At 35.8% G+C, this 13,160-nt stretch overlaps 1 protein-coding gene across 3 annotated transcripts in view; it reads right to left on the reverse strand.

Annotated features, from left to right (window-relative positions):
• The window catches only part of ZNF326 (zinc finger protein 326), a 37,769-nt gene that overhangs the window by 12,492 nt on the left and 12,117 nt on the right, over positions 1–13,160 (reverse strand). The window contains exons 5-7 of one of the 3 annotated variants that reach the window (XM_046011666.1): positions 12,149–12,554; positions 9,564–9,762; positions 5,350–5,485 (exon numbers count right to left, since the gene is read on the reverse strand). In XM_046011666.1, the coding sequence (XP_045867622.1) occupies positions 5,350–5,485; positions 9,564–9,762; positions 12,149–12,554 (741 nt within the window). The remainder of the gene's footprint in view (positions 1–5,349; positions 5,486–9,563; positions 9,763–12,148; positions 12,555–13,160) is intronic. The other 2 variants (XM_046011676.1, XM_046011687.1) reach the window with 2 other exon arrangements.

The following is a 13,160-nucleotide window of genomic DNA, read 5'->3' on the forward strand; positions in this document are numbered from 1 at the left end:
TGGTTAATCTAAATTTAGCTAAAGTCAGAAAAATCAGTATTTTTTTAAATACCTATTTGGATAACACTGTTATTATACCACTTTACATTTCTGACCCACCCTGGAACTCCTTGGTACAAACAATGGAAATGAGTGGATCTACTTAATCTGGTCCTAAGCTATCCACTTCAAGTCTAGACTAGCTAGAAAGCCAAAGCAAACTTCAAAAAATATCAAGTTCCAAAGTTTCATTACTTATTTTTTATTTTCAGTTCCACTCTTAAGCTCGCAATCCACCAACGTAGTATCAACAAAGCCTGGTGGAATACCGGACAACTGTAAATCACTCCCCTGGAGCTCTTCGATGAGCAAAAGCCTGCCCTTTAGGGACTACTGCAGGATGACTGATAAGCCTGGACCAGAAAATTTAGAAGCTCAGGAGTCACTTCAATATGAACTTCCCCTTTTCCTCCCATAAAGTGTTCCCGTCTTATATATTCTTACTATTCCCTTTTCCTTGAATTATGACAATTTTCTTAACTGGTTTCTTTGTCTCCAGTCTCCATTTTCCAATTAAGTCTTCATACCGCTATTATATTTATTTTCCTGGTTAAGATTATGGGATCTGTAGCCTACTGCTGGGTTTATCCTAGCCCTCTTGTGTGATGTTGGGCAAATTACTTAACTTCTCTGGGCCTTAGTTTTCTGATCTTAATGAGATAAGAACCCTTATAGAAGTACTGTGAGGATTAAAAAAACTGACATATAGAAAACCCTTAGGACAGTTCCTGGCACACAGTAATAATTCAATTAATAACTGTCACTTCCTAAAGGAGGCAACAGCATTTCACTGCTCAAAAGACTTACCGGCTTCATGGACTTAAGCCTCAAAAAACAAAGTCAAAACACTTTCAGCTACCATTTAAGAAAGTTTTTAATCTCTCCTGTATTTTTTGGCTTTACCCACTAAATACCTTTAACATATCTGGCACATTAGGTATGCCTTCATTGTTTAAATTACACTTTTCAACCCCCACTAGATTCATTTTCAATCTACACAGCTTTCCATTTCCTGAATATCAATGAAATATCCCTGTTTCTTTCTTTGTCCTTGAACCATGCCCTCTGTCTGGGCTGCCTAACAGCTCCTACTGCAATCCTACCCTCCCTCAGTCAGTTCAAATACCACCTCCAACTCTTCAACCATCTCCCTGATTTTCCTGCACTCCTACTGAGAAGTTATCTCCTGTAAGACACTTCTTTGTACTTCTCTTCTGGCACTCTTCTCCATATATTACTATTTGTCTATACCTCTCACACCCCTGTCCTCTTTCCCCCAGGTTCCCTTCTTCTTTATTTTATTGAAAGCATTCAAATATCCAAAAAGAACTATCATAAGAATAGTTATTCGCTGTCAATCTCTTATCCTCCTAACTCAAAATAAAACTGTTCTGATGAACTAAAGTAATTTTAAACTATTTTTAATGATTCTTATCCTAAAATGACAATTTAATTGAACTGACATTTTTTGGCTTACATCCTCAGATTCATATTTAGAGCTGTGGAGAAAACAGCTAAATGAAAGTTCAGTTCTTCCATTTTCTCCAAATCACACATTTATGAACATGGATATATCCTACCCAAAGCTACAATTTTTAAAGGGGGAAGTATTCATAGGGTAAATAGAAAAATTATTCTTATAATGTAAAAACAACTCCAGATTCCTACAAACCTGAAACAGAATTCATTCCAATTTGTTTCCACCCCTGTCAAAAGAAGGAATTCTATCCACAGTGGCAGAGATACTCATAAGGACCAAAACTAGCTGCCTTTTAAAAACTAGAACTTCGGGGCACCTGGGTGGCTCAGTGGGTTAAAGCCTCTGCCTTTGGCTCAGGTCATGATCTCAGGGTCCTGGGATCAAGCCCCACATCGGGCTCTCTGCTCAGCAAGGAGCCTGCTTCCCTCCCTTTCTCTCTGCCTGCCTCTCTGCCTACTTGTGATCTCTCTCTCTCTGTCAAAAAATAAAAAATAAAACCTTTAAAAAAATAAAAATAAAATAAAAACTAGAACTTCTTTTCATGAATTAATCCTTAATAAGCTTAATCCTACTGTTTACAAATTATGAGTAACAAATCAAAAGAACATAGGGCAAGGTTATTGAAGGTGGACACAAAGATTATAAAAGCACAGTTGACCCTTGAACAACAGCGGTTTGAAATGCACAGGTTCCTTGCATGCAGATTTTCTACAGCACAGTTCTGTAAATGTATTTTCTCTTCCTTAGGATTTTCTTAATATTTTCTTTTCTCTAGCTTACTTTATTGTAATAGAGTATCTAATGCCTGTAACATACAAAATATGTGTTAAATCAACTGTTTGTAATCAGTAACTTACTGACTTTTAGTCAAAAGGTGGCTATTAGCAGTTTTGCAGGAATCCAAAGTTACACATGGATATGTGACTGGATGGAGGTTAGCGCCCCAACCCCCATGCTGTTTATGGGCCAACTGTAATACCAAGCTCACTAAAATCAAAGACGGTCTAAGCAAACAAAAAAATCTGGGAATCCAGCTGTCAGTGAATTTTCTTTTACTGCATTTTACATAAATAAAATCAACGTATATATTAAAACCAAGTAGTAACAAAGAATATCCTATTTAATATGGAAGAACACAGATAATTTTAAAAATATTTCCGGAGAAAGGTCTTCAGATGCTGCTCTTAAAAATGTTATCTTCTTGGGGCACCTGGGTAGCTCAATGGGTTAAGTCTCTGCCTTCGGCTCAGGTCATGATCTCAGGGTCCTGGGATGGAGCCCCGAATCAGGCTCTCTGCTCAGCAGGGAGCCTGCTTCCCCTTCTTTCTCTGCCTGCCTCTCTGCCTACTAATGATCTCTGTCAAATAAATAAATAAAATCTTTTGAGAAAAAAAAATGTTATCTTTTAAACTAACAAAGTTTTAGACATCTAGAAAATTCACTAATGTGTAATAATTCATGCCCCTCATGTTACACAAAATAAACTAACTTCTAAAGAGCAAAACTAGGGGCGCCTGGGTGGCTCAGTGGGTTAAAGCCTCTGCCTTCGGCTCAGGTCATGATCTCAGGGTCCTGGGATCGAGCCCCAAATTGGGCTCTCTGCTCGGCAGGGAGCCTGCTTCCACTTCTCTCTCTGCCTGCCTCTCTGCCTGCTTGTGATCTCTGTCAAATAAATAAATAAAATCTTTAAAAAATAAATAAATAAATAAACAAAGAGCAAAACTAGGAGTGCCTGGGTGGCTGTTGGTTAAGCAACTGTCTTCAGCTCAGGTCACGATCCCAGGGTCCTGGGATAGAGTCCCCTGTAGGGTTCCTTACTCAATGAAGAGCCTTCTTCTCCCTCTGCCCCCACTTCTTGCACACGCACGCACACACAGAGTCTCTAACTTGCTCTCTATCTCAAATAAAAATCTTAAAAAAAATAAAGAGCAAAACTATATTCTGAATAGAAAATACACTGAATTTACTTTTTACATTTTATAATCTTTAGCTTCCTAGCATAAGCAGTAATTTAAGAAAAAGATGATGGAAAAATATCAATTACTGTCCTTCAAAAAATTTTTTGTTTAGGCTTTTTCATGCATATTTAACATGTTGTATAGATCACTTTTTCTATTTTGCCTGCGTTTTCTCCATGTTAATGCAGGCTTTATAACTTTCATTTCCAACAATGGCCTAAGAGCCCATAAAGGGAAGTGTCAAAACTTCCATATACTTGACCACTTGCTATCACTGGTATTTGTTTCATGTTTGGAGCTACTATAAACAATGTTATAATGGGCATCTTTTTAGATTAAACTCTTTTAAAAACTGCTAAATTGGGGTCACCTGGGTGGCTCAGTCAGTTAAGCTTCAGACTCTTGTTTTAGGCTCATGTCAGATCTCAGGGTTGTGAGATGGAGCCTGCTTAAGATTCTCCCTCCTTCTCCCTCTGCCTCTCCCTTCTCCCCAACTCTCAAAATTAATAAATAAATAAATAACCTGCTAAATTGCTTCCCAGTAATTATAACCATACTATTTGGTATTCAGCAAATTATAATAGTGTACTTAAACTGTATCCTTGTTGGTAAACCAATGTTTCCTTTCTCCTCACTAATAAAATGCCATGCTATTATTTAAATTTTCAGTTTATCTTACAGGGAGTTTCAACATTTTCCTGAAAATTATTAACTAGCTGGTGTTCCTTCAGACAATCATGTACTGAGCATCTTGTTTTTTTCCTATGTAAAAAACAAAAAAACAATGGTTGTGCGTGCTTGGGTGGTTCAGTCAGTTAAGCATCTGATTCTGATTTCAGCTCAGGTCCAGATCTCAGGGTTGTGAGATCCAGCCCCACATCCGGCTCCTTGCTGAGCATGGAATCTGCTTAAGAGTCTTTCTTTTGCTCTGCCTCTGCCCCTGCTCACTCTCTCTCCAAAAAAAAAAAAGAAAAAAAGAAAAAAGAAAGAAATACTGGTTGGGTGATATTTATCTTAGACACATTAATCATTTCCTGTGTTAATATTTTCCAAGTCTGTGTGCTTTCAAGTTTTAAATTTTTATTTAAACTAATGTGGTCATTATTTCCTTTGTAATTTATTCTATAACTTTTAAGCCTAGAAAAAAAAAAAAAACTTCTGTAGTGATTATTTATAAATACGCTATTTTAGTTTCCTGTTATTCTCCATTTTGTAGGTTCTTTAATCCACCTGGATTTCATCTTCACTGGTATAAGAAGATGTAAACTATTTCTCTTCTTATTGTTCAGTTGTTCAAGCAATCCCTCTTCCCCTATTTTTAAGCAATTCCCCTTTTGTTTGCAACCTCTTCTTTATTAAATATTATATTCTTATATATAACACATGTATTTACAAGTTAATAATTTTACTACACTCAACATTTTTCTGGTACCACATATTTTTAACTATTACAACTTTATAATGTTTCAATTATCTCGAAAGCTAGATACTCTTCTTTTACAGAATCTTCTTTGGAATCAAGATTGACAATATCTGTTATATTTCTAAATATTGTTTTCTTATCCAAGAATATCACTATGTCTCCCTGTACACAAAGGTCAAGAAGACTTTGTGTTTTTCTTTGTGTTATGACATGTATTTCTTTTTAAGAATACTGTATTTCCAGGTATTTTTTACTTTTTGATTACCATTCTGAATGGAACTCTTTTTTCTTGTATTTTCTAAGGAGTGACTGCACAGAAATACCAAAGATCTTTGATCAGACCTTTCATTTGACCCTCATGAATTTTTTCACATTCCAATTGATGTATTTGTATTTTCTAGGAAACTGTTTTTAATGAGACCAATTTTCAGACTCTACTAAGCACAAACCTGTATCCATCTCCATATTTCTCACTGTTTTTTTCTCTTCTGCGCCTTTGTTTCTCTCGCCGAGCCTCAATTCGTCGCTTTTCTTCTTCCTCATTTTTAGGATCAGTTTTTGCTAGGATATCAGCAAAAGTCAAAACTAAAAATCATTTTTCCAATCTCCCTTTTTTAGTTTCCACTTCATAAAGTATAGACATGCAAGTTCACCTGCTGACCACAATCTAAATTGAACTCACCAGAAAAATCAGTTTGAGATTAACCAGTATTTCTGCAACTTCATTCATATAAATACCATCATCATGAATTCAATGCTTTTAGATAATTTTTTCATGTTCATATGATGAACTACATGGTGATTATAACTGTAGAAGTTAAACCCGTGAATCACCCAGTATAGTACTAATCAGTCACGAACATCAAAATTACACAAAGATACTTTTTAAAAATGCATATGTCCCGAGGTGCTGGGTGTAGCTCAGTCAGTTAAAGCCTCCAATTCTTGGTTTTGGCTTAGGTCAGGATCTCAGGGTTTTGATATAGAGCCTGATGAAGGCTCCGTACTAAGGGAAGAGTCTGCCTTAGATTCTTCTCCCCCTACCCACACCCCCACCCCCGCTCCTCCGCCCAGCCTGCACTCTCTCTCTCTCTCTCTTAAATAAACAAACAACAAACAGATCTTTAAAAATTCACATGCCCAGGGTGCCTGGGTGGCTCAGTGGGTTAAGGCCTCTGCCTTCGGCTCGGGTCATGATCCCAGGGTGCTGGGATCCAGCCCCGCATCGGGCTCTCTGCTCAGCAGGGAGCCTGCTTTCTCCTCTCCCTCTCTCTGCCTGCCTCTCTGCCTACTTGTGATCTCTATCTGTCAAATAAATAAATAAAATTTAAAAAAAAAAATTCACATGCCCTTGTCCACCTCTCTTGCCTAAATCCTTATTTAGGATGGAATCAGAACATCTATATGTTTTAAAAGGCTGTTCTCATGACTTTGATTCAGAGTTTTGTCTTGGATGTTATATTTATTGTTGGGAGCTACTGCTGAAGATACAGGATTGTCCCATTACACAGAATCCCCTTCAGAGGACAAAGGGAAGAAATTTTTCATGGTGCCCGGTACCAGGAAAAAGTGTGCTTCTTCTGGAAGATTGCTTTGCTTTTAATCTGTGGACATGACAACTCTTAGAGATAGTCACATTTCCAACTTTACATTGTTAAAAAAATCAAGAGCCAATCTGAAAATGAAATTAAGGAAACCATTTCATTCATGTTAGCATCAACAAGAACAGGTACTCAGGAATAAATTTAACAAAAGAAGTACAGAACTTATACCTCAAAAACTACAAAACATTGCTGAAAGAAGTTAAAGAAGATCTAAATGAATGGAAAAACTAAATAAAGGGTTCACAGATCTGAAGACTTAAAACTGTTAAGGTGGTTTTACTCCCTAAACTGACCTATAGATTTAGCATAATCCCTGGAAGAATTCTGCCTGACTTCTTTGCAAAAATTGACAAGTCGATTCTAAAGTTCACAGGGAACTGCAACGCATTTAATAGTGGAAACAATATAGAATATGGCAGCAATCCTAAAAAGAAAAACAAAATAGGAAGACTCACACTCATGATTTAAAAACTTGCTACAAAGGCACGGTTATCAAGACCTTGTGGTACTGGCATGAGGACAGGCATATAGATAAACAGAACAGACCTGAGAGTCCAGAAATAAATTTATAAAACTATGGTCAGCTGGTTTTTAGCAGGGATGCCAGAATTACTCAGTTGGTAGAGAACAGACTTCTCAGCAAGTGGTGCTGGGCAACTGGATAGCCACATTCAAATGTGAAAGTGCAAGACCTAAGGATAAGAACTATAACTACAAAACTCTTAGAAGGAAACATAGAAGTATACCTTCATGACTCTGGAATTTGACAAGGAATTCTTAGAAAACCAAAAGAACTGAGCAACAAAAGAAAAAAACATGAATTGGACGTTATTAAAATTAAAAACTTTTGTGCTTCAAAGGATACCATCAGAAGAGTAAAAAGGCAACTCCAAGTGGCACATGACATTTACAAATCATACATCTGAAAAGGAAACTGCCTAGAATGTATAAAGAATTTCTACAATTCAATAAAAAGACAAATAGCTCAACTGAAAAGTGAACAAAACCTCTAAATAGGCATTTTTCCAAGAAAGTTACACGAATAGCCAGTAAACAAAAAAATGCCCTGCCACTAGTTATCAGGGAATTGTAAATTAAGACCACAATGAGATATTACTTCATATGACTTGCATGGCTAGAATCATAAAGACAGATAAGTCTCTAGTGAGGATACAGAGAAATCAGAACTCTCATACACTGCTAGTGGGAATGTAAAATGGTGCAGCTGCTCTGGAAAACATGTTCCACCTCAAATGATTACACAGTTACCATATGATTCAGCAATTCTTCTCTTGGATATATATCTAGGATATATAAAATGAGAACAGGTGTTCACAAAAAAACTTATATACAGATATTTGTAGCAGCAGTATTCATTGTAGCCAAAAGGTAGAAGCAACCCAAATACTCATCAGTGAATGAATGGATAAAGAAAATAAGGTATATTCATATAGTGGAATATTTCCAGCCACAAAATGGAATGAAGTACTGTTACATGCTGTAACTTGGATGAACCTTGTAGGATTATGCTAGGTGAAGCCTGTTAAAAAAGTCCACATTCTACATGACTTTTTTTCATATGAAAATCTAGAATACAGAAATGGATAAAGATAGAACCTAAGTTAGTGGTTGCTCTGGGCTGTGGTGTGAGTAAGGAATAATGCCTCACAGGTACTAGGTCTCTACGAGGTGATGAAAATGTTTTGAAATTGATTATGATGATATTTGCGTATATCTGTGAATACACTAAAAACCAGTGGGTTGTTGCACACTTTAAATGGGTGAATTGTAGGGTATGTGAATCAGTAAGGTTTTTTTTATAAAAAAGTTCAGAGGCAGATTACTCTGTTACTTATCTATATTGTTGTATTTTATTTTTTCACTTTGTAATGTATCTCTACATGAAATCAGGTATATCTGATCAAATTAAATGAAGGCAAGGATATACTAAATAAAAGCTAAAGGAAAGTCTTTTCATCATTCTTTGTGAAAACATGTAGCAGCAAAATAATATATACCAAATATTTTGTCTGTTTTTATTTGTACACTTGTTGTTGTTGTTGTTGTTGTTTTTGTATATTTATTTTTGCCTTGATGAATGAGAAGTGTTCAGTCTTTCCTAGTAAGGTGAAATGTGGGTCTTCCTATTTTGTTTTTCTTTTTAGGATTGCTGCCATATTCTATATTGTTTCCACTATTAAATGCGTTGCAGTTCCCTGTGAACTTTAGAATCGACTTGTCAATTTTTGCAAAGAAGTCAGGCAGAATTCTTCCAGGGATTATGCTAAATCTATAGGTCAGTTTAGGGAGTAAAACCACCTTAACAGTTTTAAGTCTTCAGATCTGTGAACCCTTTATTTAGTTTTTCCATTCATTTAGATCTTCTTTAACTTCTTTCAGCAATGTTTTGTAGTTTTTGAGGTATAAGTTCTGTACTTCTTTTGTTAAATTTATTCCTGAGTACCTGTTCTTGTTGATGCTAACATGAATGAAATGGTTTCCTTAATTTCATTTTCAGATTGGCTCTTGATTTTTTTAACAATGTAAAGTTGGAAATGTGACTATCTCTAAGAGTTGTCATGTCCACAGATTAAAAGCAAAGCAATCTTCCAGAAGAAGCACACTTTTTCCTGGTACCGGGCACCATGAAAAATTTCTTCCCTTTGTCCTCTGAAGGGGATTCTGTGTAATGGGACAATCCTGTATCTTCAGCAGTAGCTCCCAACAATAAATATAACATCCAAGACAAAACTCTGAATCAAAGTCATGAGAACAGCCTTTTAAAACATATAGATGTTCTGATTCCATCCTAAATAAGAATTTAGGCAAGAGAGGTGGAATGTGAATTTTTAAAATTTTTAGCTCTGGGTAATTTCAATGTTCATGATTGATTAATAACTACACTAGGTGATTCAGAAATCTACAATTTCTATGACTATTTATACAATTATAATTACTATGAAGTTTGTCATATGAACATGAAAAAATTATCTAAGAGCACCAAATGTTTAAAAAATTGGAAGTACCTTAAGCAGTAGCAATTACATTTTCTTACTTACTGGGTGATTTGCTGAGGCTCATCTTCTCCACAGGTTTTGCTAGCTTGGGTTTCTTGATAAAGGTTCCACCAGGCTTATTAAACGGTTGCATCATTTTTCTCTTTATTCCTCTTGCAGCAGCAACTGTCACATTGGTGGGTTTGTTTTGATAGTCAACAACAATTCCAGGTCTATGAATGCTTCCAAAATCACTCATATGCTGCAAATTTGTGAAATCAAGGAGTATTAGCATAGTACCCAAAGATAAAGTAGGAATTCACACAAAGTTTACATGTTATCTATCTAATAATTTTCACCTGAAAATTCCCCAGAATGTACCTAATTTTACATGTCCACTCTGAATAAACACACTGAAAAGCTTTGTCAATTATAACATGAACTCAAATCCAGTGAATTAGTAATTTTATTTCCAGTAGAACAAATATGGATATTTCCTACCTATTTTTTTATTTGTACCATTCAAAATTACTTGAAATCATAAACAACATATGTGCCTGTCAGAATATTACCACTTGTACAACTCTCTGACAACTCCTCTTCAGAATTCCTAATTGATGTTTTCCTATGAAAAGACCTTAAAAGACATCTTTAATTCACTAAAACCTGGCTTAAAAACTAAGATGCATAAAGAAGACCATATTTGAAGTCTGAAGTAAAAAAGATCCAGAAATCATTTAGGATTTCTCCCTGCTGAAAAAGGGAATGAGAAGGCGAGATGGAACATTAGTATGAAATAGGAGAGTTAAAGCATAACCATGCATCAACTTCCAGGACACACTTCAGATAAAGAATTACATCTGACGTTCCATTCACATCCTTACCTAGAGAAACATATTCTGACCCAGAAGCCCAAGGAGCGAAAAGTTTACAGACGAAGAGTCATGCAACCAAACGACTCTTGTGTCCCTTCCTCTTCTCTTGTCATTAACAAAATCCACTACACCAAGAGGCCACATGTCCACAGAAATTTATTCTGCTAATCTTACTTTTACAAGATAAAGATTGAGGAGTAATCTGAAGAGAAGGATCCAATGGGAATTGTACAAGTGAAGACTAAAAAAGAAAGTCCTGTTGGTTCATCTACTTCATTAACAGGAGAAAGAAAGAAAAGTCCATTCAGACTAGAATGGTGAACACAAAGTACAGGAATGCCTGTTTTTCTATTGTGAAAACAAAATTAATATATAAAGTCTCATTAAGAAAAAAAATCATTTGCCTAAAGTAATATACAGCATGGAAAATGTTAAGTGTTTTTCAAATTTTCAAACTGGAATTGATTTTCAACTTCAAAACCCAAAGCCTATTACCCCAACAATTTTCAATTAACCTACAGTCACTAATTATGGTGGAAAAGCAACATATTAGTTGCTTACATTTATGTATTATGCTTAGGAATCCCTAGCTAACCTAGTAGATTTGAATAGATTAGTGTTACCAGGTAATTTATAGTCACATTAGAAATATCTTCATTAATTATCCATTAAAGGTGCAATGCATTTTACATAAGTAAAGGGTAACTGTTATAAATGCAAAATTTCTACACAAAAATGACAAACTACACTCATGTACCAAAGGCTAATGAACAGTTAAAAACGTGTGCCCTACTACATTTTTTTTTATCAGAAGTACTTTCCTCTGCAAAGAGAATATTAAGAGTAACTGATTTTAAAAAGACAAAAAAAATTTCTTACATTAAAGTAAAAACTATTACAATATCCTTCATATGACCAAACTACAAAACTCCACAATCTACGTACACTTACTAGGTAAAATTTCATGTCAGTCAAGTTATCTAAGAACATAAATCATTATGTTTATACTACATCCTGAAATAAAACACTTGAAGACTAGTATATTTACTCATGCTAGCAATGATTTACAAAATATTACTTCCTAGGAAGGAGCCAGAGACATGTTTGTACAGGTAGGAACTCATTTCTCAATAGTAAAAACTAGTGACACAAGGGAAAACAGAACACCCAGCAATAGGACATATTGCAAGAGAGTGAGTTAGTAATTATAGTGACCACAAATCATTCTACAACCTATTAAACTTATCAACTTCTTCACCATGTAAACATGGCTAAGCTACCCTCATCTATCACCAACTTTTAGTCCCTTGTGTTTATTGTGAAATATGGAGCTCTGAAGAAATTCTATGTGCTAGAGTTAGCAGCAAAGTATAAACATTTTATCATACATTGCACCTTTAACCTACTCAAAAACTCCAAAGGGTTCAGTTACCTTTTACAATAATCCAAGAACTGTCCCACCAGCAAAACTGCTAGTGTTTACAAGGAAAAATGCAACTCCTTTTAACCCCTTTTAGACCAAAACCTAATATCCTCACCTTTTTAATAAAGGGAGATTTGGCAAAACTTATGAACAATCATCTCACACTGCCACTTAATTTTCTGAAGTGCTGAAAAAACTTACAGGCAACCTAAAAATTATGCTTATGATTGAGCTTTTGCTTCAAAATACACTGGGATGAACAGTGTTTATTCTAGATGAAAACCATGGTCTTGAAAGGGTTTAAAAGAGTGACTAGTGAAAAGAATCTGAAAAGATTCTGTTGTACTTACTCCTCGGCCTCGGCCTCTGCCTGTTGATGGTCCTCCAAAAGCATCATAGTTTCTGCTTCCAAACGTACTTTCAGGATAAGCAGGCGTTCCTCTCCCCCGAGAGCCTACAGGTGCAGGCTTCATATGGGGTGAAGAAAAACTGCTGTAGGAAGAGTAATTCTCTCTTCCTCTGTCCTCCATAAACCCAGGCCTCAATTTTGAACGGGAGTAAGGTGCTTCCCAGCTAGACCCGCCCTGGTTTCTACCTCCGAAAGAGTCAAGGCTATTCCGGTAGGAGCTCTCAAATCGACCACCATAACTACCTCCGAAGCGGCTTTGTTCGGGTTCATTAAAACCATAGCCAGATCTGTACAGATCTCGCCCACCCAGAGAAGACCTGGAGTCGTAAGACTCATAAGGTCCAAACCTGGAAAAGTTGCACAGTGAGGGAAAAAACAAAAGTAAGCTTACTAATGTTAGACAATTCAAAAGACAAATTATCAGATGACATTTATCAACTAAAATTCATTTATACCATACTGGTTTGCACAGTTGTACTTTTATTCACACCTGATTAGGGCTGGGCAGTTCAACATGAGCCCAGATAGAAAGCTATCTGAGTCAATTTTTAAGTATGAATTGAGTTAAGTAAACCTTAGCTTAAAAATCTGCTTTGTAGCAGCTTTTCTATTTTATTAAAATGATTTGTCTGTCAGTATTTAAGCCCAGCCCTAGTCTTGGGAAAAGTCATTTACTAAAGTTCACAAGCTACTCAAACTTTCTTTGAATCCATTCCTAGTATTGGAAAATACCAAATATTTACAATATTTTGGCTTTCAATAGGGACAAAAATTGAAGACTACACCAATATAAGCTATTTGTGACACAAAAGAGATCGTTTTGCACCTCCAATAATCTATATCACAAAACTGCTTCATTGTGTCTATAGCAGTCAAAATTTGGAGAATTATCTCTAGTTATGAAATTTGATATCCTGCCCAACTTTGGGTAAGATCAGTAATCAATCCTCAGT

Source organism: Meles meles, chromosome 1, assembly GCF_922984935.1.
Source record: "Meles meles chromosome 1, mMelMel3.1 paternal haplotype, whole genome shotgun sequence".
In the NCBI taxonomy this organism is placed as follows: domain Eukaryota; kingdom Metazoa; phylum Chordata; class Mammalia; order Carnivora; family Mustelidae; genus Meles; species Meles meles.